Source organism: Lachancea lanzarotensis, scaffold LALA0S04 (assembly GCF_000938715.1).
Source record: "Lachancea lanzarotensis genome assembly LALA0, scaffold LALA0S04, whole genome shotgun sequence".
Taxonomy (NCBI): Eukaryota; Fungi; Ascomycota; class Saccharomycetes; order Saccharomycetales; family Saccharomycetaceae; genus Lachancea; species Lachancea lanzarotensis.
The window spans coordinates 436,423-461,020 of NW_019212882.1; the positions used below are offsets into that span (position 1 = coordinate 436,423).

The 24,598-nt window shown below is 44.6% G+C and overlaps 11 protein-coding genes across 11 annotated transcripts; 5 read left to right on the plus strand and 6 right to left on the minus strand.

Moving 5' to 3' along the window:
• Positions 1-99: 99 nt before the first annotated feature.
• NPL4 (LALA0S04e05248g1_1) lies at positions 100-1,848 on the minus strand (the record flags this gene model as incomplete). The annotated part of the gene is made up of 1 exon (XM_022772792.1): positions 100-1,848. The coding sequence occupies one exon, from the start codon at positions 1,846-1,848 to the stop codon at positions 100-102; it is 1,749 nt and encodes a 582-aa protein (XP_022628221.1).
• Positions 1,849-2,330: 482 nt separating this feature from the next.
• Positions 2,331-4,904, minus strand: LALA0_S04e05270g (LALA0S04e05270g1_1; the record flags this gene model as incomplete). The annotated part of the gene is made up of 1 exon (XM_022772793.1): positions 2,331-4,904. The coding sequence occupies one exon, from the start codon at positions 4,902-4,904 to the stop codon at positions 2,331-2,333; it is 2,574 nt and encodes an 857-aa protein (XP_022628222.1).
• A 762-nt stretch (positions 4,905-5,666) lies between these two features.
• On the plus strand, positions 5,667-6,284 carry SEC66 (LALA0S04e05292g1_1; the record flags this gene model as incomplete). Its single annotated transcript, XM_022772794.1, has 1 exon — positions 5,667-6,284. One exon carries the CDS (start codon positions 5,667-5,669, stop codon positions 6,282-6,284), a length of 618 nt encoding a protein of 205 aa, XP_022628223.1.
• A 175-nt stretch (positions 6,285-6,459) lies between these two features.
• LALA0_S04e05314g (LALA0S04e05314g1_1) lies at positions 6,460-8,853 on the minus strand (the record flags this gene model as incomplete). Its single annotated transcript, XM_022772795.1, has 1 exon — positions 6,460-8,853. One exon carries the CDS (start codon positions 8,851-8,853, stop codon positions 6,460-6,462), a length of 2,394 nt encoding a protein of 797 aa, XP_022628224.1.
• Positions 8,854-9,322: 469 nt separating this feature from the next.
• Positions 9,323-9,778, minus strand: UMP1 (LALA0S04e05336g1_1; the record flags this gene model as incomplete). The annotated part of the gene is made up of 1 exon (XM_022772796.1): positions 9,323-9,778. The coding sequence occupies one exon, from the start codon at positions 9,776-9,778 to the stop codon at positions 9,323-9,325; it is 456 nt and encodes a 151-aa protein (XP_022628225.1).
• Positions 9,779-10,198: 420 nt separating this feature from the next.
• Positions 10,199-11,161, plus strand: SWD3 (LALA0S04e05358g1_1; the record flags this gene model as incomplete). The annotated part of the gene is made up of 1 exon (XM_022772797.1): positions 10,199-11,161. One exon carries the CDS (start codon positions 10,199-10,201, stop codon positions 11,159-11,161), a length of 963 nt encoding a protein of 320 aa, XP_022628226.1.
• A 187-nt stretch (positions 11,162-11,348) lies between these two features.
• On the plus strand, positions 11,349-13,301 carry MSD1 (LALA0S04e05380g1_1; the record flags this gene model as incomplete). The annotated part of the gene is made up of 1 exon (XM_022772798.1): positions 11,349-13,301. The coding sequence occupies one exon, from the start codon at positions 11,349-11,351 to the stop codon at positions 13,299-13,301; it is 1,953 nt and encodes a 650-aa protein (XP_022628227.1).
• Positions 13,302-13,626: 325 nt separating this feature from the next.
• Positions 13,627-14,952, minus strand: LALA0_S04e05402g (LALA0S04e05402g1_1; the record flags this gene model as incomplete). The annotated part of the gene is made up of 1 exon (XM_022772800.1): positions 13,627-14,952. One exon carries the CDS (start codon positions 14,950-14,952, stop codon positions 13,627-13,629), a length of 1,326 nt encoding a protein of 441 aa, XP_022628228.1.
• A 1,020-nt stretch (positions 14,953-15,972) lies between these two features.
• Positions 15,973-19,425, plus strand: ADR1 (LALA0S04e05424g1_1; the record flags this gene model as incomplete). Its single annotated transcript, XM_022772801.1, has 1 exon — positions 15,973-19,425. The coding sequence occupies one exon, from the start codon at positions 15,973-15,975 to the stop codon at positions 19,423-19,425; it is 3,453 nt and encodes a 1,150-aa protein (XP_022628229.1).
• Positions 19,426-19,485: 60 nt separating this feature from the next.
• RAD9 (LALA0S04e05446g1_1) lies at positions 19,486-22,785 on the minus strand (the record flags this gene model as incomplete). Its single annotated transcript, XM_022772802.1, has 1 exon — positions 19,486-22,785. One exon carries the CDS (start codon positions 22,783-22,785, stop codon positions 19,486-19,488), a length of 3,300 nt encoding a protein of 1,099 aa, XP_022628230.1.
• Positions 22,786-22,912: 127 nt separating this feature from the next.
• ADY4 (LALA0S04e05468g1_1) lies at positions 22,913-24,462 on the plus strand (the record flags this gene model as incomplete). Its single annotated transcript, XM_022772803.1, has 2 exons — positions 22,913-22,922; positions 23,060-24,462. 2 exons carry the CDS (start codon positions 22,913-22,915, stop codon positions 24,460-24,462), a joined length of 1,413 nt encoding a protein of 470 aa, XP_022628231.1.
• Positions 24,463-24,598: the final 136 nt, after the last annotated feature.

A 24,598-nucleotide genomic window follows, 5' to 3' on the forward strand; every position in this document is an offset into this window, starting at 1 on the left:
AGAGAGAGAGAGAGAGAGAGAAGGTGTGTGTGCGTGTGTGTGTATCCGGTTCTGTAGAATTGCTTGTTAGCCGTCGTTTTCATAGCATGCTTTTCATGCCTATACGGACTCTTGTAAAATCATGATCAAAGTTTGCCATTCTGGTGAGTCTACTAGCTGGAACACGGCAGTGGAATCCCCGGTTGCCGCTTTGCACAGCAGCTGCCATTCCTGTAGCCCTAAAATCTGTAGCGAATGCACATATAGCAGGAAATGGAAATTCGATAGTTTCTCCTGCAGTAGTTGGAAATCACCAGACATGGCAGCCTCGTACAAGTACTGCTTCAGCTGTGCATAATCCTGGGAGTGACCAAGGACCTGCCGATTGGCCCATGGGAAACCTGTCACGGTTGAAAACAAAGGTTTCGATGGAGCCTCCGCCGTGGGAAATCCGTGCGTCACAGTAACCAGCAAATAGTCTACCGGAAATGCAGGTTTGGCATTTTCTTTTACCAACAGACCGTACTCGTTTCTTCTCATGTAGAAGAGCTCTGGAACGTACCGATCCTCATTTGTATCGTTGATGTACGCCATCGAAGGATGTGTCGAGCCAGTAATCATGTCAGCCTGAACCAGGGCCTCCGCGTCCGTCGACACCTGATACGTAGAAATATCAACTTCTTCCTGGATGTTACCGGAAATTACGCAAGTGACGAATTTCGACGAATAGAATCCTTGTTCGCTGAATTTGCATGCATTGGGTGTCTTTAATTGCTGTCTCGCGGCCATCGTTACCTCTAAGGACGACAAAAAAAAAGAGTCCTTATGACGTTTGCAAAACACAGAACCGTTCCCTTTTCCCGTATCCGTCAAATCTGTAAATATCATCCCAATACGTGAGAGTCCCATGTCTTGAGCAACCGCGTCAATCCTGGCCATTTCAAGCTCAACAAGTTCGGGATCCATAGTCAAACCGTCTGCTTCATCGTGTTGAGGAGGCTCGTATATGGCCTCTGCCTTGGCTATTATCCCAAGTGGCGTGGCACTGTAGGGAGCATAATGGCCATAGATGAAGCCGAACCGTTGCGTTCCCGTGGTTCTCCAACTGTCTATAAATTCGTTAATAAGCTCACTTGTCTGAAATTCAACATGATCAACCATTCTGAAATCCTGCTGTTTTAACGTTATAGCCGATGGCTGGCACTTGGAACAGATGCCTCGAGGCCAAGGTTCGTGTCCACCTGGACAATTCTTGTTTATGCGGAAATCGGGCTGCGAAAGGGGCGGTATGTAAGAGCCTCCGCTTCCTTTTTTATTCGTCTGTTCATTGAGCTGTCTCAGGTGTGCGTGGAATGAGATATGCTTTATATTATGCTCGCTTTGGTTCCCCCGGTCCCATGGGGGGAGTGGACTGCAGTATTCACACATCCCTTTATCACCGTGTCTGCAGAGAGGTGATCGCTTCCGCGGTATCAACCCATCCAATTTATGGAGTTCTTCGTCAACAGGTAATTCTTTGATCTTGAGGGGTCCAGCTTCTTTGGAAGAACTAATCTTTACGCTGGTCTGAGATGGGTCTTTCACTGCACCTTGTGCAGCTCCCTCTGTCAACTGCTGAGTTGCACTCTCATTTCTATCATAGCTGACATTTAAAAGCTCACCGTGACTATATCCAAGCTGGGCAATGCTAAGGTTACAAATCTCGCGTGCAAGCGTCATCTGCTGCGGCCCGGGACCAACTTTCAAAGTATTCAAATCGGCATTTGGACTCAATTTTGGAGCTAGTAAGCTCAAAACTGCATCAAAACTTTGAGAGCCCTCGCATTCAATGCGTGACATTCCATCTGGAGTTCTGAATCGAAGAATCATGGTGCGTGGAGCCTCAAGGTGTGATCAGAGTGTTCTTAGTGGCAACTAAAGGTTTAAGGAAGTATTGAAGATATAATATACTCTGTCACATTCTAATTTCGTGTCGTAGGATGAAGTGATGGTCGGTTTGAGCTTGTGAGTGACAGCGGTAGCATTGGTCAGACCTTCCGGCGAGCATCAGTGTTTAAAACCCTCTTTTGATTAGTCGATATTCCCTTCTTACTCTGTCGGGACTTTTCACTCTCAATTCACATTTCATAGTCAAATCTTATTCAGACTCGTTTGATTTGTAAGAAAGTGCCATTTCAGCTAGTAAGTTGATAAAAATTCATCCCTGTAGAGAAATAATAGAGTTGTGAGAGTCCTTTTCGCTAGGCTGGCCAAGATAGTCGCTATGACAACTTTTGGAATCGCACGTTTGTGACTTTTGAGAACGTTTTGCAAATCACAGACGAGAAATTTACTTGCAACGTCAAGCCACCCTATGCATTGGCATCTGCATAACTGGTGCTTTTCTCAATCTTCTCCAAAGTCTGTCTTAGTGCCCTGTCAAAAGTGGTCACATCTTTGTCTGCAAAAAAGTGCTCTATTTCGAGCTTCAAAGACGAGCCAACCATGTTGCTCAGTGAAAACCTCACAAACCTCTCCAAAACTGTGGGGTTAGAACCAATTCTATCACAAATGCGAGTGTAGTTGTCTTTGATGAATTGCCACAAATCTAAGCGAATATCTGGATTGGAGCCCATGGCTTCGGCTAAAAATTGAACATCCATGGGTTCTGCTTGGAAAATCAATCCAAAAATCTTGCCAAAAAGAATCGGGTTACGTGCTTTTCCCAGTATTCCTAGTAGAGATTCTTTCTTGGCCAATGTTGCAGTTTTGAGTTGGTCGACGACATCATCGAATGTCTTGGGCGATGTGTTAGGTTGTGACAGAATGACCGACAATACTATTTGCCTGGTGATGGAGCTGCATTTCTTATCGTTAAGCAACTCGCATTGTGTGACAACTCGTTCATTAGATACCTTGCCCGCCGCTAACAGAATCTGCTCATAAAATTGAGCTTTCAGAGCACGTCTTTTATCAGAGCTGCTTGCTAAGATGGAATCTGGGTTTTTCAAAAATGAAAGTGCCGCTTCCAGCTGAGTTTCTACAATCAGACTTATGAAGGATTCCGTTTCTCTGTAAAAATGAGATAATTGTCCAAACACCAGCAGAAGCTCGGAGCATGTCGCCAAAATAGCAGCCCACACGTAGTAGTCGTAAGGGTCTTGAATTTCTAAGAAGTAGGTTAGCACTTCAAGAAGAACCTCTGTACTGGCTGTCGCTTTTACATCATGTATCAAAGCAAGTTTACCGCGTGACGATAGGGCATCTATATTCCTGCAGATTTCGAATAAAAGGGCTTTGCTTTTGTAGTCAACGCGGTAAAAGCCATAACCATTAGCATTGAAATGCATCAGTTTGTTGGGCTCTGTGAAACTCATCGAAGAGTCCCAAAGTTCGGATTTTCCTATTGTTAAAGCTTTGCTCGTCATGAGCGGTATCCACCACTTACACGAGTCAGAGCCAGATGAGCTGCTTTTTTGACTCAAACGTATTACATTATCGTGTGTTTCTTCGACGACCAGAAGCGGATAGCCAGTTTTCAAAATCCAGTTGCTCAAGCGTGCCACGAGATCTATTTCGCATACTTCGCCTACGCTTCCAAGAAGGTCATCCATGGTAGCATTAGAAAATGCGTTTCGCTTCAAATATTGTGCGACGCCTCTGATAAATTTATCAGCCCCTAGAAACTCGCTGACCATCTCGAGAAGTGAACAGCCTTTCAGGTAAGATATGGTATCAAACAACTGGTCTATGTCCTTCGCATTTTTCACCGTAACCCTCACAGGATGGGATTCTTTCAAAGAGTCCAGCTCTAGTGCGACCTCGTGAGATTTGCACATAACTAGCGATGGAACATCCCATTCTGGAAACATTTCATTTACAGCGTAATACCCTATCCAAGTCGCAAAGCCTTCATTCAACCAAAGCTCGTCCCACCATTTCATCGTCACAAGATTCCCAAACCATTGATGAGCAATTTCATGGGAAACAACGTAGGCTATCTTTTGAAGGGACAGCGGATTGCTTGCATCAACAGACGTTTCAAGCAGAAGAGCAGTTGGTCTAAAAGTGATGAGGGAAAAGTTTTCCATGGCATTGTGGGAGTAAGCTTCAACGCATAGTAAATCAAGCTTGGGTAGCGGATACGGTATATCGAAAAGGCCGGAATAATAATCGATGACTTTGGTAGCAACTTCCAAGGCGAATTCACCCAGTTGCGATTTTCCTTTGGCTGCGTAGACCCTTACTGGAAGTTTTTGAACGTCTCGACTATCTCCATTCTCACAGGGGTAGATACATTTATCTGTGAGTCTTTCAATGTATTCGAATTCCCCCAATGCCCATGCAACAAGGTACGTGGACATTTTGGGAGAGGTGCGAAATTTGTGCACGGTTGTAATTCCATTGTCTAGTTCCAACGATGTCTTTAGCGGCATATTAGATAGGACAGTAAGTTCAGATGAAGCGGTTATTTGGACGTCAAAAGTCGCCTTACGCGCAGGTTCGTCTACGCATGGGAAAGCTTTCCTTGCATCGGTGGCCTCAAATTGAGTTGAATACATGGCTTTAGTCGTACCATCTTGAGGACTTGGATACTCGGACTTGTAAAATCCGGTCATATTAGTTTGCACAGCACCCTGGTAAACTACTTTCAAAGTGAATTCTTCGTGAATTTCTTCTACAAAGGTCAATATGGCAACATCAGTGACCTCGTCATATTTGATGGAGTCCGGTTCTATGAGGAGCCCATTTTCCTCTTCAATCGCTGAACTCAGAAGCTTGAGATCTCTCAGGTTCAAGAAGACCTTATTTGAGGGTTCATTGACTCGAAAGTTTATGGAAACAGTTCCGTGAAAGACATTGTTCTGGATATCACAGCAGTCAAGCTCTATAGCATAATGCAATGGATCAAAATGGGGTGGTAATGTTTGATTTGATGTCGACATGGTGTGTCTGGTGGAAACTCCGTCAGCTCCATCATCTTTGTTTGTCCGAGCGCTATCTATTTCCCCGGTGTCAATGTAGATTGGATTAGATGAACAAATCCGCGGGCCAGTGTCATTGGCCACGATATTCCAACGTCTTCGAGGAAACGTTAACAAGCCCGAGTAATGGCTTTCCCGCAGACCATGATCCCTTCAATTGCTATTTCCAACAAAGATACTGAGATAATTTTGCCATCAGGTCTTTTGTTTGGTGTCGTCAATTGTTGGGGTCTTACGGGGTGTTTTTGCATCCAAATTTCAGGCTAGTGACCCGACGTCTTGTTGAACTCATCTCCATATACAGTTTGCAAAGAAAAAGTTCAGGCTGTGTCCTCTTCACGTCAAATTCGAACAATCACTCCTTCTCCATACGATCTCTCAATGTTTGAGGTGAAAAAAGCACTACATTTTAAACTAATCCTATAATCTTCAAGATCACGCTGCTACAATTTAGGACATTCCCATCATCAACATGTACTGGTCTGGACCTGACACTTTCAGAACAGGTTGTGTATCGTAGTTTAACGAAGTTCGCCAATATTCATTTTATAACTTTCATTATTTAACCGCCAGACTATTTCGTAAATGGTGATATCTCGATTTATTAGATCTTGAGTCCTATATATCGAATTGAAAAATACAGGACACACACTACTACTTTATTCTAAACTACGCTCTTAAGTCTTGTCAAAACCTCTCTGTCACTGCTAAGATCCACCGCCAATGTCATTCAATGATACCCAACACAACAGCACATTTACAGAGGATGATTCTGGCACCGTGGAAATGAAAGCGGTGTCTTTTTACACACCTTTGATATATGTTTCGATCTTGGTGATATCATTGATCGTGTTTGCATCGCATTACCGCAAAAAAACCGTCAAAGAGCTGAATGAACTGCCCTCTTTGTTTGACGAATCGATTGCCAGGGACCTGTACTTCGAGTTGAAACAAATGAATGACAGTGGCGAAGCCAAGGTTCACGAGAAAGTGCTCAAGGCTGCGCTTCTCAACCGTGGAGCAGAAGCCATCAGGAGAACGCTGAAGCTGAAAGAAAGCGAACCACAGATAACAATGCTGTACAAGAACGGGTGTGTCGGGGAAGAGTACTGGAAACGGTACCAAAACGAGGTGAAAATTGTGGAACTAGACTTCAAAGATGCGGTTCAAACTGCAGAACTAATGCAGCCAGGCTGGCCTCAGCTTTTCATTGCCGTTAGCAAAGAAATCTGTTTCAACCAGGCGTTGAAAAGACGCTTCCAAGCCATCTTGCTACGTAAAGAAGTGTTTTCGAAACAGTGGCAGGTGAACTTTGACAGCACAGGCAAGCTCATTGAGTAGTTGTATTTACTTATACATAGGCATTAACGAATGAAAACAGCGAGAAATTACTGAAGAAAAAGTCAGCTACCAAAAATGCATACAAGTGACTGCGCAAAGTTCTTGTGCTTTTTTTATCAATCTACACAATGTGTAAGTGAACTAATCTTGGATTCACTGCGAAATCTCAAACCTCTTAATGCTTTCTGTTCTTCTTCTTGCCAACAACCTGGAACTCCCAATCCTCAGCATTGCCCTCGGGCATCGACAAAGCTTCGCTCCAAGACATCGAATCCGTGAGTTTGCTTTCGCATTCGGCACGTCTTTTTATGAACTCAGTAGCAAATCGTCTTCCATCCATGGATGGACTGTTGGAATAAACTGTATCGGCAATGATTTCCTTGGATTCTGGGCCAGCTGGCAAACTGAGTAAAACGTCTAAAACACCATTCACATTTACGTCAGCTGACAACTTAAGCTGTGATTTGCTCCATTTCAAAAACTCTTGACGCAACGAAGTCGACGCGTTTCCAACGTAATTGGATGTAGGTTTTGCAGGAGCAGCAACAGCTCTTGTCTTTAAAGTTGGGATGCTGGTGGAAGAACCTACTTGTTTGGCTTGGTTTGCACTCATAGAGCGAAGCTTCTCAGGATTTAGATTTGCACTTGGTTGTTTGGATAACTTGTTGGCAATACCAGCTTTATTGACAGCTGCCTGCTTTTTGGAGACAGTGGTCCATTCATTAGTTAAGGTGCTAGGGTTAGACGCACCAAGCTTGGCGTTCCTTTGAACTTCTTCCCAGAGTCGTTTCTGCTCTTCCAAAAACTTTTTCTCTTCCATTTGCTCTTTTTGAATTTGTTCAATCGTTTTTACTGGGGCTTTCAATTGATCTTGGGTAGAAATACCATTCTTCTTGCTCGCCCATGACGCGATCGAATCAATTCTTGGCTTACTGGATTCTTCGATCATGACTTGCTGTTGTAGTTTCACCGCAAGCTCCCGCGTCTGTTGTTCTTGTTCTTGCTTACGCTTTGCCCGCTGGGCAGCTTCCTTCTGTTGAACGTCAGCTAACGAGGGTGCTGTAAAGGCTGGGTTTCCCTTGTTGGCCCAAGGGGCAGGTTTGGCAGATAAAAGTGCCGGGGTAGATGCTCTCGATGAAGTTGCCTCCGCACGAGCTTTCTCCACTTCTTCGCGTCTGACCTGTTCTTCACGCTTGACCTGTTCCTCTGCTTCCTGCTGTTCTCGAGCAGCAAGTTCTTTTTCCTGGGCCAACAAATGCTGGCGAGCAGCCTCATCGGCGATTCCACGACGCTCTGCCTCTTCTTGTTGCTTCTGACGCTGTTTTGCAATACCCTCTAATTCAGTAAATGCAACCTGCGTTGGTTCATAACCGTTTACTGCCACCACAGTTTCCTCACTCGCCGGTAACGATTCTTGAGTGACACTCTCTATAGGTGTTACCTGCTCGTACTGCTTTTGCTTGACAGCGAGTTCATGTTCGCGTCTCCTTTGAACAGCTTCTTGATCTAGTTTGTGCCTTCCTTTGAAAAGTGGGGCATCAGAAGTTCTAGATCTTGCGGCTTCCTTTTCGATATACTTATCAATGGGGACCTGGGAAACCGTTTCGTGGTAGTAGCCTCCATCACTATCACGCATCCGCAGTAATTCGCCATGAGTGTAGTCCGGAGCCTCAATATTAAAGTCAGATCCATTTAGAAACGTGGTAGCATTCTGAACGTTAGATGGTAATGGGGCGGAAACATAGGTAGTTTCCTTCTTATCCAAGGCAAGATCATCGAAGAGAGTTGGACGGTGGATAGTTGGAGTATGCGACGGAAGATGCTCATTTGGCTGATACTGTGCATGGAATTGAGCCTGCGCTTGAGCCACGATAAAATCAAACTTCGAGAAAGGATCTGAAAAGTCGCCCACTTTCGCAATCAAATCACCCAAGGGAGTGAAAGCATCATTGATTCCGAAAGGCTCAGGAGACGTTGCAATGCGAGTGATTTGCAACGACGACTGGAGATAGCCAGCTTGGTACCAATTGGACATAGCTTGCGAGGGGAAAGGACCCTGGATAACACCCTGGAAATCTATATATTTCCATTGTGACTCGACTACCGGCAGCTGAGACCCATAAACGCCCGGCGGCGGCGGTGGTCCTGGCGGGACCCTAGCAAAACCGTTGCTTGAGGCCGATGCAACATCCAACATGGAGCCTTGGCCAATACCACTACCACTACCCCAGTCGAGCAGCGGAGCCGAAGTCGACCCCGGAATCTCATGCAGTCCGCCATAGCTATGACTGGGCGTCATTTGAGGCTGTTGTTGCTGCTGCGGCTGCTGTTGCTGAACCGATGATGCCTGCCGTGCGAAAAACGAGTTATCCCCGTTAGTCAGAAACGGCGAACTAGAACGCTGTGTGCCTAGATTATCCAAAAGCGAAGTTGGCTTTGTCGCAGGAGTGCGACCCGCATTCAGCATAGGTGTCGACGATGACGACCCAGTCGTGTCGACCGGAATACCATGCAATTGCGAGCCAATTGATCCTAAATTCTCCTGATGTGTACGTTGGTGAAGATCCATATTTCTTAAACTCCTGTTTATCAACTCAATGCTTGCTTGCTTACGTCTGCTCTTAGCTAGACCAAAATAAAATCTCGAAATTCTAGTAGAGTTGGATATAAATCCTTTAAAAATTCACCAGCGTTAACAGAACAGTGTGCGTGTGCTCTCTCTGTAAGAGTTCGAAAAATTTTTATTGGCAGCGCGATCTGGAGAGAAAATGAGAAAGACAGAAAAAAAAACAAGGTAGTTTGATACGAGTCGAAAAAAATCGGCAGCTCTCGTCTTAAGCGATTTGAGATACACGTGCTTTATTCGTGACCTTGGTCATGTTGGAGTATCGTTATCAACGGTGTTAGCTGTGTGAGTCTCCACTGACTATTCACAATCATTGGGTTCTGGAATTGGCTAAGGACAATGCACAAGCATTTGCAACAATGGATTCCCGGTGGTTTCTTATCATTATTTTTTTGTTTGGGGCTCACTCCTATTATATGTTTAGTGACTTCTCAATGGCGCCGTGGACGTCTGCTCCAAGCGACACACCACCACTGCCCATTGAGTTTGAACCTGGGTATATATCCTCCCAGTCCACATTGGCCTCACGGTTGAGCAAAATGTCTTCGTGCATTCCGGCCGTTCCAGATGACAAAGGAGCGAAATCGGAGTTTCTGACAATGGCCAGCTCCATCTCGCGTTTCATGGGCTCAGCGAGCCCAAACACCTGGCGGTAGTTTTGCAAGTCTCTTTGACGCTGAGTCTGGTCCCAGTTTTGTAGTTTCGCCTCCAATGGATGTTTCCCGTTGATACGAGACGTCAGCGGCGCGGCACCGCCATTTTGGCTTCTCAAGGTGTCTGGGAGCGCAGGAGCGGCATTCGAAGCCACTTGAGAGCCAGAAAGGGACGAAACATTGGTATGGTAGTTCTGATTGGGCACAATGCTCATTGTTGATGTACGTTGTAGCTTGGATATCTTGTTAGGATTCGATTAAGATGTTGGTATAAGAGCTAATTCTAATGAATCTTCTATTATTCGCCACCGTGAGCGGAAGTCGTTTTGTACGGTTAAATTTTGAGAAAATTGGGAAAAATACATTTAAATAAATTTAATCGATGTTCTGACAATCGGGAAGATCATTTAATGCTCTATGAACTAACAATGTGCAACAAGGACTCAAACGCTACTACACCTGTAGAGTTGTACAGTATTATAGTCTGCGTTTTCTCTTCACGTGACTAATATTGTCACGTGACCCTCTGTAAATTAGATATTTATCATATCATACGGATCTCTCTCTGCAAACTACATATTTCGATTTTGACGCTCTACTAGAAGGCCGGTTCAGCACCACAAGTATCGACTCCTATGGGTCATTTTCAGCTGACTGATACTGTCAGACAGCCGCAACCTCGGGAATCGGTACAGGTTTTTTTCACCGCTGCAAAAATATCCCCGAACGGGCTCAAAATCGCTCTCTGTAATGGAACCGATATTGACGTTTACGATATCAAGGACAAATCCTTTGTAAGACTCTCTACACTACACTCGCGGCCATTGTCGGATCTATGCTGGTCACCAGACTCGCAATGCATCGCCACAGCATCTGACGACTTCACAGTGATAATTACACATGTCACATTTGGAGAACTCCATCGTCTGGTGAGTCACACAGCTCCCGTCACGGCTGTGAAATTCACACATCGGGGCAACCTGCTCTGTTCTTGCTCTATGGACGAAAGCATCAAGATTTGGGACACTCTTTCAGGAACGTTACTGCGCACACTTTCAGCCCATTCAGAGCCCGTTGTCTCCATAGACATGCCACCGCACGACGCCAGCATTCTGACTTCAGGGTCTTACGATGGACTCATCAGAATTTTCGACACGGCTACCGGCCACTGTCTCAAAACACTTACGTACGATAAGGATTGGCAAAGGGAAAACGGTGTTGTGCCTATCTCGCAAGTCCGTTTCTCCGCTAATGGTAAATATCTACTGGTGAAGTCTCTAGACGGTATTTTGAAGATATGGGATTTCGTAAGAGGGAAAGTCGTGCGTTCCTTTGTATCGGAAGAGTCCGCTTCGCTTCGATACACGTGTGGCATGGATTTTTTGTATCCCGAGCGAGAGACTGATGATCCCATCGTTGTGAGCGGCACAGAAACAGGACAAATCGTCTGCTGGGACTCTCAGACTAAGCACATGCTACATAGAATTCAAGACAAGCATGGTGAGAACCCAATTATAGATATCAGCTGTCACGGTACATTGATGTGTTCCCTTTCATTATCTGGTGAGTGTAATCTGTGGGTCTGGAAGCAGAGTTGATACTCAAACCGCTGTTCCTCTCGAAGCTAGATGAAGTATCGTTTCAAGCTTGTAAATATATGTAATATACATCATCAACCACTGCGCACTATAAATTGATATAGATGAGGTTAAGAAAAACTAGCTACGACAAACCGAGTCGGGTTGGCTCCCAAGAGGTGAGAAAGAGAAGCTGCATCTTTAAAATATGCTACGTAGTCAATTGGCCTTGTTAGGCCTACACAGGAGATATTATTCCAGCAAATTTGTTTCGGGCGAAATCGCAGAAAAGTTCAGCTTTACCAGCAAAGCCGTTAGCATCAAGAGTATACTGGAATCAAAGCCTTCATCCAAGGTTACTTTGAATGGATGGATTGACAAAAAGCCCAGGAAGGTGGGGAAAAGTTTACTTTTTGGTACTCTGCGCGATACCAAAGGTGATCAAATTCAGCTAGTGGATTCGCAGTCACTCTTGAAGACCGCCAACGTCGAAGATGTGGTTCAAGTGGAGGGACTTCTGAGTCCTAAAAAGACAAGCAACGGAAACGAGGTACAGGAGTATGAAATTCAATTATCCCGGTTGAAGACTTTGAATAAAGCCGGTAAACAGCCGTCTCAGCTGTCAGATTACAAGCAACAAGGGAATTATCCTCCGGAATTCCGGTATCTGCAACTTCGTATGCCAAAATATCAATCATATTTGAGAAAACGTCATGATATTGCACAAATGGTCCGAGAGAGTTTGAACGGTGCCGCTTTCACAGAAATCGAAACCCCAATTTTATTCAAATCGACACCAGAAGGCGCTAGAGAGTTTTTAGTTCCAACACGGACTGAGATCAACAGCAAACCCGCTTTTTACGCACTGCCGCAAAGTCCTCAACAATACAAGCAGCTGCTCATGGCAAGTGGTGTTGAACGCTACTACCAAATTGCTCGCTGTTTCCGGGACGAGGACCTGAGAAGTGATAGGCAACCAGAGTTCACCCAAGTTGATATAGAAATGGCGTTCGCAACGGGTGAGCAAGTAATGGAACAAGTGGAAGTTACAGTTGCCAACGTTTGGAATAAGCTTTCTTCTGTAGGGACCTTACGCACCCTAGATCACAGTGGTAGAATAGTTCCCGTGACAGATACTCAGCCCATTAGCAGAATGAAGTACAGTACAGCAATGACACATTATGGAATCGATAAGCCCGATCTCAGATTCCCCAATCTCAAAATCCTTGATCTGAGTGAATTTAAGGCCTACAGCGTCGAGAATAACGACTTCCCAATTTTTGAGGTTTTGGTGCTCCGAAATGCCTTCGACTCTGCGGACGACTACATCAAAAACTGGTCCGTTCTCTCCGATGAACATCAATATAATTCAAGGGCTCCGATAGTCGTACCAATCGATTCGCAAGAAATGGAAAGTCAGTGGTTTGAAGAATTCATGGCCATTGCTAATTTCGAAAACACTACGATGATGACACGCTTTTTGAACCTTAAAAAGGGAGACATTGTTTGCGGTGCGACTAGACAAGCAACACATTCACTTTTCGAGAACCCCACTCCCTTGGGGCGCCTCAGACAGCTTGTGACTCAAACAGAACGTGGCGCGGCACAATACAAAGAATGTAACGAAGCCGTTGCTACTTGGGTCATCGACTTTCCCCTTTTCGCGCCTGTAGAGAAGGACTTACAGCGGGGAAATACAAAAGAGCGCTTTCCAGTATATTTGGATGAGCAATTCACCTCAACTCATCACCCCTTCACCATGGTAAATCTGAAAGACTTAGCCAAACTACAGCAAGAGCCCTTAAAATGTACCGGGTCGCATTACGATTTAGTGATAAACGGTACAGAATTGGGCGGAGGCTCCACAAGGATTCACGATCCTGAGCTGCAAAATTATGTGTTCAAGTCAATTCTCAAGATAGAGAACCCAAAAAGGCTATTCGGCCATTTGTTGACGGCATTTGAAAGCGGAACCCCGCCTCATGCTGGATTCGCGATTGGATTTGACCGAATGTGTGCGATGATGTGTGGAACAAATAACATTCGAGATGTCATCGCTTTCCCAAAAAGTATAAGTGGTTCAGACCTAGTTGTTCAAAGTCCGAGCACTGTACCAGAGCAATCACTAAAAGAATATAACTTGTCCTATTTGACTAAATAGGCAGACTCCGCAGAGACCATTTATCAATGAATATCAACTTGTTAACGTTATATTCCAGCAAGTTCCGATTCCGTCAATGGTTGAGAGATGTGTGAGTCTTAGTCCTTAATATATGTTGACCCACATTGATATGTGACGACAGTAACGCCTGTATTCTCTCGCAAAGTATTGTCCGATGTAATGTAACCTCCACCACATTGAGCTCTCACCGTGGAGCTCAATGTTCACCTCCCCATCTCGGAGTTTTTTCAACATGTGTAGCAGAGATGGAGGACGCAATATTTTTATTGAAACTATCCATCTCCCTTGAACTTAAGTGTGTCTTTCAAAACTTTCTCTTGCTACGTCCAATTGCCAGAAAGCGCGTGGCCAAATAACACGCAGCGGCTGCGAATGTGAGCAACGAGCAATAGACGATAAACATTTGATAATCTTTTGATGTTCCCTTTCCTATAATCGCACCCGCCGCGGGCATCGCAGCCAAACTTCCTAATGCCGTCATCAAATACATCATACTGTATCTTCTGCCGAACTCTTCTATTTTACAGATTTGTCCAACAGCTATCGGCACCAGGGACAATATTGAGGAGAAAAAGATGCCATATAGTGCTGCAAAGACGTACAGGACAGCGAGTTTATGACCGAAAGGAAGCCAGAGGACGAGTGAAAGTACGGTCATGAGAAGCAGACCAATGGTTATGATCATCATGCGGCCCACGTAACGATCGCCTATATAGCCGGAGGCTCTACCGAGGATTCCAGCTGCGTTGACCACCGTGATCAAAGTATAGGATGTGCTTTCGGAAACGCCTGTGGATAGAGCATATGAGGGGAAGTAAGTAGATGCTACCAAAAGTCCATTTTCCGCAAAACAACAACCGAGTGCGCAAAATAGAAATTTTTTGTCCTTCAAACTTGGCAAGTCAATGCCGTACCGGATGTAAACGCGAACAGTTTCTTTCCAGCCCAATTTTTCTGTTTGGTAGTTCATAACCGTGGCATTTTCCCGTGTAAGCAACATAGAAGGAATTAGACACGCCGTTATAAGAAATGCAAAGATGCGAATTGCCCAAGCATAACCCAGTTGTGAGTAAAGTTTCCGAAGCATAACTGGGAAGACAACACCACCAATGGACCCGCCAAGTCCAGCAAGAGACTGGGCGTGGGCCCTTTTGTGCTTGAACCAGGTTGCCACGGTGGATACGTAACATGTCATCAGGATACCAGATCCTGTGCCATAGAGGACACCCAGACAAAGAATGAACTGGTAAATCTCTTTGCACTCAGCCAAACAAAAGGCCCCCACGATGGTGAGCACGCACCCGATCCATTTGGAAGATTTGCATCCGTTACGGTCAAAATAACAGCCCGAAAGGATGCTGGAAGCATAAGTAGCGAAAATGTACAGGGCGAAAATCCACGAAATAGTCGAAGCTTCGACTGTGCGAAGCTGGTGGGTGGAAACATACGCCTGGATGGCACCTACTGCGTTGAGCATTCCAAAAACGGAAACCAGTCCCAGACAGCACCCTGCCACTACCGAGTACGCATTGAGCCCACCATCTGCGAACTCTTTTTCCTCGTCCAGCCGCAGGACTTCGATTGAGGTTTTTGGTACTTTAGCAGCCGTGTCAGACAATTCTTTGTTCATGATCGGCGTTGATATGGATATGCTCCAGGTGCTCGAAGAAGGTGGACTCCGGTTTTCGTGCGATGCCCTCTCTTATAAGGTTCTCGAGGAAGAGCTGTCAGTCATCATAGATTGGACATATCATATTGAACGAGCCGAAAGATAAGCATCCCACCGGAATTTCAGATGATCTACATTGCTCAGCCTGGAATGCACAAGCATAGACGAACCAACATCTCTGTGTGTATCAACCAACCATCGTCTCTGTTCCGTTTCCTTTGTTCTCAAAAACGCTTCGAAAGTAGCACTTATCAAAGAAGAGGTCCATTAACTAATTCTCGACCACTGCCATATGTCCTTGGGTAAGATTCAACATGAACAAGAATAGATTGCATCTTAATCCTCTTGTTCACATCACCCAAACCCAGCGCCCTTTCTACCCAGGGCCCTTACCACCTTCCTTATGTGTCCTTCTAGATGCATTATTTTCACCATGGCTCTTATTCTTTCAATTAATCTCGAGCTCATGATGTTGTGCTGACATAATCCTTATCGAGATCATTTTGTCCCATTCTGACAGCTTTTGGTCACAAAAAAATTCCAATTTAGTTTTTTTTTTTTACCCCGCACAAGGGGCACGGACATTCTTTTTCTGGGTATAAATACCAGTCACACAATGATCATCCCCCTTTGTCTTCGCTCACCACATCTTGATGGGACAAAGAATCAAAGAGAGGTGAGAACAACAGGTTTTGGACTCTACGTTATAAGTTGCGGCGCTTGAGACACTTGCAGTTTTTGGACGTTTGATCTGCGATCTGGGTGCGAGGTGACATTTTGAAACGTAGGCGGCTAAAAGCGCAAATCCCTTTTTTTTTTTGGAGAAGTTCTCTACCATCGCTACAAAAATTGGAGCGCAGCTGATTAGAGTATAAAACGCTTGTCTCGTTTTGCAGTTAGCGCAGTTTCCATTTGGTTTTGTCCTTTTTTGTTTGTTTTCTTTTTTTGGGCCTTTCCACGGACATTTATAGTGCTGTTATAATGGCAGCAACTGAAACACAAGAATCCGCTAGTGGCAGTGGCAGTGTTAGCTATTTAGGGTCGCCCCATGATCATGCAAGCGGGGTTTTGACCCCGGAAACGGACCAGCCGGTTCTGGATCTTGTTTCCCCTGTTGTCACATCTAGCAACAACATGAACTCAAAAGTCAACAAGAGGCTACAAGAACTGCCAGAAAACTTGAGATACCAAGGCCTCACGCCAAGTGGCAAGCCACGGCTTTTTGTATGCAAAGTCTGTACAAGAGCTTTTGCAAGACAAGAACATTTGGTGCGCCACGAGCGTTCACATACCAAGGAGAAACCGTATCATTGTGGAGTGTGTGAGCGAAAATTTACCCGCCGAGACCTTCTGATACGACATGTGCATAGAGCTCACAACGGCAGTGGAGGAGATGCATTGAACTCTTACCGTCGGAAACGTGATAGTGTGCCACTCATTGAAAAGTCGCTGAGCGCTGGAGCAAAGGACCACAACTCAGTTGTTAAAGGGGAAGAAAGTGGTATTTTGAATAAACATGGAAGCGCAGATGTGGGCAAGGTGTCTAAGACACCGTTTACAGTACGAAGAAGGGTTTCTTTTTCTGCACAATCGGCTGAAAAATATGCTGGACTTTCGAAGGTAGGACAAATCGGTGCCGATATGGGTAGAGTAGAATTTTCGACGCCACAGCTCTTGCCATTAGATTTAACTTTGGGAGAAGAGAATCCTGCAGGACCTCAAAACCCAACAAGCTCGGGCTATTCTAATTTCAATCTCCTGGATCGGGACACGTGGATAAAAGAGATGAATTCGCTGCCGATGCTAGAGGAGTCTAGCGACTCCGGGGATTCTCCCATAACTGGTTGTGGAATTGTTAGTCGAAGCAGTAATTGGAGTCGGCGAAGCAGTCGTGGTAGCCCTCGAAGTGGAAAAGCTTGTGCACCGTCAACCGGTATCGCTAAGTTTTTAGGGACAGGGCATGCCGGTACAAAACGGAATTCCTCATCGTGGAGAATCGAGGGAAATAACCTCGTCGTAAATTCCCTCTTTGACACCAATTCAGCTCGTCCAAAGCTGGAAGAAGCTGATTCAAACTCAAAGCTAGGTGAACGTCTGCCTTTCCTCTTCCGCAGAAATCATTGGCAAGCTCCAATACCCCCCAATAAAGATGCTTCGCCCGATATCATTTCACGTTTCAATGAATTTAAGTTCGCCAACAAGCAGGAGACCGATGATCCTTGCTACAGCGCATCATCAGCGCCATTTTCGCTGGCCGAAAATGCAGCTATTGGCCGCCTGGATGCGGTCTCAGTTTTTCAGACATCTCAATACCCTCATTCGCCAATTAGAGTCGAAGATTCGGGCAAGTTCGATCTCTCAAACGCTGTCGATTCATCTAACAGTACTTCAAATGATGAGCACAATTTCATGGCACTAGCGCCATCAGGAACTTCGCCTGAGGGTGCCATTGAAAACACAACTACGACCTGTCAATTCTTCACAAATGACGTTCGCAACATGTGCATAAAGACTCTGGAGTACTACTACGATCATGCGTCAGAAACGCATTCTGCGGAGGTAAGAAGACAGGGATCGCAACTTCCTAGTTGTCAAGACTTGAATCTTTACGCAAGCTATTTCGAATCCTCCTTCCTTGTTCACTATCCTTTCATTCATCCTAGGTTACTGACCTTGGGACTGGACGACTTCAAAGATTACATTCACGAAGGGCAAGCCAAAGTAGCGGAGGATGAACTGTTTTTCAATTCGAACGTATGTTGTCTGCCACTTTTCATCGCCTCTATGGGATCGTTGTTTAAGCCAGGCGCTAGGTCCCACAGTCTTGACCTTTACGAAAAGAGTCGCAGAGTATTACACGTTTATCTGACGAGTCGAAAAAGACAAGAAGAAAAGTTGGCCGAAAGTAAGGAGTCGCGGGGAAAGCTATGGCTCATCCAGTCTCTTTGCTTAAGCGTTGTTTTCGCAATGTTCGCGGATCCTTTAGAGAGAATCAACGCTGAGATGGTTGTGAAGCAAGTATCGGCGCTTTGCTCCTTGGTCAAAACGAGCTTACTATTTACAGCATCAACTCCTATTTTCTTTTTCGAGTCTTCTAGCCAGTACGTTCTTTACGAGTCCACAGTTAGGACTGTTTTGATGACGTATAAGGTATGTCAATTTCTCAACGTTTTCTGCAACATTGATGCCCCTTTGTTCTTAAGTGATCTTCAGATCAGCGCAAGTGTCATCCCTGACAGCGAAGACGTATGGCAAGCCGCTGTGTTTCAAGAGACACCAAAGCGGTGTTATAAACAGAATAGTGCAAAGTTTGACAAGTTTTACAGAAGTTTCGCCTTCAGCAATGTCGGGATGCATTTGATTCCAGAGTTTCTTTGCAGTGCCATGCTATTTTATGAATTCAACAACATAAGAAGAAACAGGTCTTCCATCCCACTCCAAGTTTTTCTTACTAAGATAGACACCAGGAAATTGGAAATGAATCTCCCTCACTCAAATTCACCGGTACCTAGCTCTTTGATTTTGATTGAAAGCGCGATAGACATGCGTAATTCCCTCACCTGCATGATATTTTTCTGTAAAATCGACCCACTGTTTTCTCAAAAGGTATGGAACAATGCCATTTTAGAACTTTACCACAGCTTTCTGGTTTCGAAGGAGAAAAACATTCTCGCACAAGGATCATACGGCATAGTCACTGACTTTCTTGTTGCCCTCAACTTTTCCATCAAAAACATTTCGAAACTTTTCAGAAGCAGAGATGACACAATTGAGTTCAACAAATCCAAGTTATCAGTACTCAACCTCGAAGGCTACTACTACAATTTTCTTGTTGTCATCAAGTTCATTATGGATTTCGAGGTGACTCCAAACTTCAAACTTCTCTGCATTTACAACGAGCTCAAAAAATTAGCCAATCAACTGCTGATTCCAAAGCTAGCGGCCGTTTGTCCCGAAGACTTTATCAAATTCACAAAAGATCCGAGATTGTCTATATCCAAGGGTGCTACGTTTTCAATCGATATGGATCATTTGGAGAAACTTATCAACAATGTCCTTGTTTACTCCTTTAACGACGCAAATTTCTTGAAAATGCCGGAGCAAGCAACAACTGAATTCTCTTTCGGGGCTAAAGATTCAATTGAATCTTCAAATGAGGAATCTAGACAGTTCAAGTTCACGCGCACATCTGCCACAAGCATGGCTGAGAGTGTAGAGTCCAAGAGTAACACAGTTGACAATCACAAAGAGGGATTTGCCGAGCACTATCATTTGTCGGAAAAGTATGTCGTCGTGGCAAAATGCTTCTTTTATTACGTTTTCGAAAACTTTGCGCACGCCCACTTCCTGGAAAAGCTGTCTCTAGATTTCTTGGTCCTTCAAAGACAGTTGGACCAAAGGGAATTCGACACTAAAGTTCATAATATTCGATGATCTCTGAGAGTTTCTGGACAAGTATCGTGAGTCGTGGGTTCCGGCGAGAACATTGAAAATCTAAACGTCATCATGCCCCGTACTGTCATTGATTATGGTCTGTATTAACCATTCCTTCCCTTCTATGTATATATTGGGACCAGTGGAATTTTGCTTCACGCATTTACCAAGAAGCGCTGAAGCATGATCTTTTTCACCTCCAAAATTAATAAACAACAATGCCTTACAATCTCTGGGCATGATTCTCAAATTGTCCTTGACAGAAGCCGGGGCAGAGACTTCGAAATCACTCCACTCATCATCTCTTTTTAGAAAGCTCGCAATATCCTCTGTGGTGTCGCAGAACTTTAATGAAGCGGCACCAAGTGCTTGAAACGCAAACTTCACAAATTCATCCAGGTCTGAGGATCCGTAAACCAGGACGTGATAGCTATTCATCCTTAAAGGTCTGGAAATGATTTGTTCCTTTAGCGATAAGTCTTGCAAAAGACTTGAGTAGAAATTGAAGATGTTAGCTGACTTGACTATGCCTGTCTTCGAGCCAGATGAGCTGCGCAGACGAAAACTTTCGCCAGCCGGTAAAAGAAACTGAAATAAACTAAGCCAGTCCGTCTTTCCAAGCTTCAGACAATGTTCAATGAAACTATAATGCAACAGCGGCCAACCGAGAGCGAGGGTTTCCAAATATTTTAGGCTCCTAGAGTGTTTTTCCGTAACCAAGCCCGCAAACTTTATTGACGCAAAATCTATTGTACCTGATAAACCATGCACCTTGTTGGTAAAATCAATGATGTGGGAAAAACTCATTTTTAATACTATACCCTTTTCTTGCTCGATGATCGACGATAAGTGGCTTCTTTTTTGATCACTCAAGCCACTCAAAACGAAAAGACAACCGCGGAAAACACCCCCACTTTCTGAGCTGATCGAGTGCGGGCTTACTGCATTTGCATTTAACTCGGCCTTGCTGTTCTGGTTGGTTGAATGCGGCGCATAGTGAATGCTTGACGATTCACGCCCGCTGACGTTTTCGGCAAGAGCATTGGAAGGGGTTAGTGGTGTTACCACAGTGGTGTACTTACGACCCCTTTTGGGATAGCGTAGATCCTCAAACGCCTCTTCACGATTTTGGGTATCTCCAGACAAAATGATTTTTGGCCTCTTGGCCCAAAGCTCGACAGTCAAAGTTACCAAAGAAAGAGATCTAACCAATGTTCTCTTACCTAACTCACCATTCTTATTTTTTCTTTTCAAGTGAACAGTGTCGTAACCTCGAACACACCTTATAACCTTTTGTACATTTTCTGATCGGCATTCTAAAGCAGTAATTTCGTAGGGCTTCCCCTCCCACAATACTGTTTCACCTACCGTCACATCGAGATAATGCAAATCATCCCGCTTAACCTCGGAAATTCCAGATTCGAATAACACTTCGGTGTCTGTCAATTTCGGGTCAGTTTCATAAACTTTTCCAGGGTAATACATGCAATTGAAATCATAGTAACACCATACCGCATCCTGAAATCGTATATCCTTTCGAGTGAGAAGATTGCTGTCACTATTTCTTATACTATCCAGCAATGGGAAAAGCACCTCCGTCGCAGGTTCCCGAAGACCCGCGGTACTCTCCTGCATGACCGTGTCATCATAAAGATGACGCGAGTCGGTTGAAGTTCTGGTCACGACTTCATTGACTGCATTGGAACCAAGTTTGGAGCTTTGAGAAGCAGATCCAGTCTTCAACCGTTTTGGTGAAATCTCGAGCCCCGCTTTCTTTGGTGCCGACTGTTCTACTGTGTCATCAAGCTTCCGCGCTCCCAAGCGTTTTTTTTTCAATAGTCTTCGGTTTTTCACCACCTCCTGAGACGCTTCAGAAGAAGCCTGGTCGAAAGCTTTTCGGGAAGAAACGATTTCTTGGGTATCAAACCGCTGGGAAGAAAACCTGCTCCCTTGTACTGTGTCCAGCTCAGGATTAATATCTTCCATCAATTCGCGATTGATGACATCTTCGACCTCGGGTAAATCCTGCGTTTTCTCAACATCGCTATAAATAACATTATCGTCTACTTTCTCACTTTCAAAAATCTCACAGTCCTTGTTTTGTTCATATCCGTTGGAAAATCGAAGTCGTATTCGCCTTTCACTTTCATCTAACTCTGATGCTGTATCAGGAGCAAGATTTGTGCCAGTATCGTATAATTGTTTTCGGGATCTGCTGTTATCCGATTTGGAGGGAGTCTTGTCTTGGTCATCGGGGTCGTGTTCCTCATGCACGTTCGAGGTTTTGATACTAGACAAGGGCAATGTGTCATTTTTTGGGGAAGGTATTAAGCGGCTTGGTGTGCTATTATCTATAGGGGACTTCAAAAAAGTATTCTGTTGTAGCGTGGATTTCGTGACAAAAGGAGAATTGTGGTCGCTGAGGATGGTTCCTTCTTCGGGTGGCAAAGCAGAAGGAATGAACGTGTTGTCAATCTGAGTAGCAGAACCGTCAAATTTATCAAACCCAGACAGCTTTTCATCAGTTGTATCTATGGGTTGTGTCGTGATCTCAGCTGTCTGATGATGATTGTCCGTATTTGGAAATGAGCCTTCGATCGTTCCAGCCGGTATAGCTTGCGAAAATAGCAGTCTTTTGTCTTGTCTGGATTGAATAGTCAAGTCTCCATACGGTCCTGAAGTTGGTACTATATCACTAGTGTCTTGGGGTGTTGTCTTTGGTGAGCTCTGTAGGCTCACTACACTAGCTCGTTTTCCAAGCGTATTTAAGTTGCCAGAAATTTGTTCGTGCGTATTACTATGGTCGAAGGTATCATTTCGATCTTCTACGTCTTCATTCAATTCCAAAAACCCACTCGTGTTTCTACTCAAATCTGGAGCTTGATTTTCACGCATATTACGGATAAGAGACGTGGGTGAAATTTTTCTCGTTCCAAAATCAGGTTTTATCCGTTGAGATTGTGGCGTATCCAACGGCGAAGTTTCAAGTAGAAGCTGCTGTGCAACTAATGGATCGCTGGTTTTGTGTCCCGCTATATTTTTGTTGCGAAAAAAGGCCTTCACTCTATTCAAACTGGGAGTGGCTAGGTTGCCAGTCAAGTCTTTGGCCTTGCTTGGCGTCTCAGTACTCAATACGCTAGTTCCTGGCACCGTTTTGGCATCAGATAAAACTGTTCTGTCAACATCATCACTTTCAATTTCATCACTGGTATTGTATACTTTTTTCGTATCGCCTCTGTGGATTTGTGCCCTTAGGTTGTTTGGCACGCCTTTCGGAGTTTCTCCGACGACCTGATCCCGTTCGTTGTGGTAATCATCAGCATCCATGTCTTCGTTTGTGGAAGTGTCGGTTTGTGTCATTGATATTTGAGATGTTTACATCTTTCATATAAGATTGTGGATCTGTACAATGACAGAATACTCTTTAGTGACAACGCATTCAGACGGTACGGGATCGACACATCACGGAAAGTTGGTAGAGCATCCAATGACTCAAAGTAAGTTATTTTAAGAGTGACCCACGCTTCCAGTAATGGATACTGCCTTTTGAAGAGTGGTCATGACTTTTTTTTATCAAAGGGCTAAGAAAACTAACATTGCACCCTAGCTGAAGTATCCAAATCATCGAACCCAGAAAATGACAATCAATCAGACTTTGAGCGCTTGGTAGAACATTTTCGCAATTCACTTTCGTGTCTGAGAAGTTTGATCGGAGTGGAACCATTTATCGACGTTGCAGGCACGTTCTTCGAACTCATTGTGAGCATGTGTCCGGAAAGTTGTTTTCAGGAATTGCTGGAAGAGCATTGCGAGGGTCGCAGAGCGCTGGAATTAGAGCTAGAGAGGGAGATCACAAGCCATCCTGAACTAGATTTAGAGGTGGACCCTCGCTTTTTGATGAAAAGCATTTCGCGCACACGGCTGTACGAACGTCATACCTTAGAGCTGAAAATCAAGCTAGTGATCATCTCCAAGACTGTCATAGCTTTTTTGGACTTTTTCGATAAGGAGTATGCCGAGGCGTTTTTTAAATTCCGGTGGACGCTTCAGTTTTTGCATGAATGTCGTAAAACTCTTGGAATTTGTGACATTCCTGTGGCCGTTTCTCTCGACTATGAGCGATCCCTATCGCTTCTATGTGCCAAATCACTAGTTAGAGGGTTTGGTGGATTGCGAGCGACAAAAACCAAAATCGCCACAGAATTCAAAGTCAACCGGCTAGACATTTTCGAAGGGCTACTGGCAAACATACTCGATTGTACGGAGCCGAGCATACTGACATGTGGTGACGAACTCGATCAATTCATGATGGAAGAGATGTTCACGGTCCTAGGCCAAATGGAGGAGTGCATATCGTTTTTAAGAGGTCCCTTGTGCGAAATTGAAGATTTTGGTTCCCGAAGAATTTATGCCATTAGGGGGCAACAAACGCACCTAGATGGTATGATTCGCAAATTCATCCTCGCCTCAACTTTCACACTATCTGGAGACCCTTCTTTTCTTTTCTGCTTTGACAAGATCTTGGAAGGGATTGTGCTCTATGGTGGTATTCACTTATACGTGATTGCATTCTTCTGCGAGCTCAGGTTATTCTATGAAGATGAGCTACTCAATTGTGGGACGGTCCCGAGACTTTTCGAAAAGAACAGTTCGCCTTTGGCAGCTCTTGCCAATACACTCGTCGAGCGAGGTAGTGAAATGGGGACCCTAGATAATGATTTGAAGCACCTTCGATGCCCGTATGTTCTTGTGAAGATCAATGATGAGAAGCCAATAATAGTGGACGCACTTCATGAACCGGCGGGCAAACACAGCCACGAAATAACGCTTCTGCTCAGTGCTGCGAAACTCAAAGCTAAGCGCAAGATACATGGAGAGCACCAGTCTGAGGTACAGACGTCGGAAGACCTGTGGAAGAAAGGACTCTCATGGGTGCAATTCTGGCAAAACTGTTACTTAGACAACAAAGGAGAGATTCCCATTAAGCTCGCAACGCTCTTCAATGACATCAACGGGTTGGAACCTTACCTTCCATAACGAACAATTATTGAAAACACCATTTTGTGTTTTGTTATACTGACTTTAGCACCCAAAAATCTTGGGTTTCTTCCGTTGGTTAGGCCTCCTAAGCTGAAGCATAAATTTGCCGTATTTCGAAGTTGTGAACATGTTA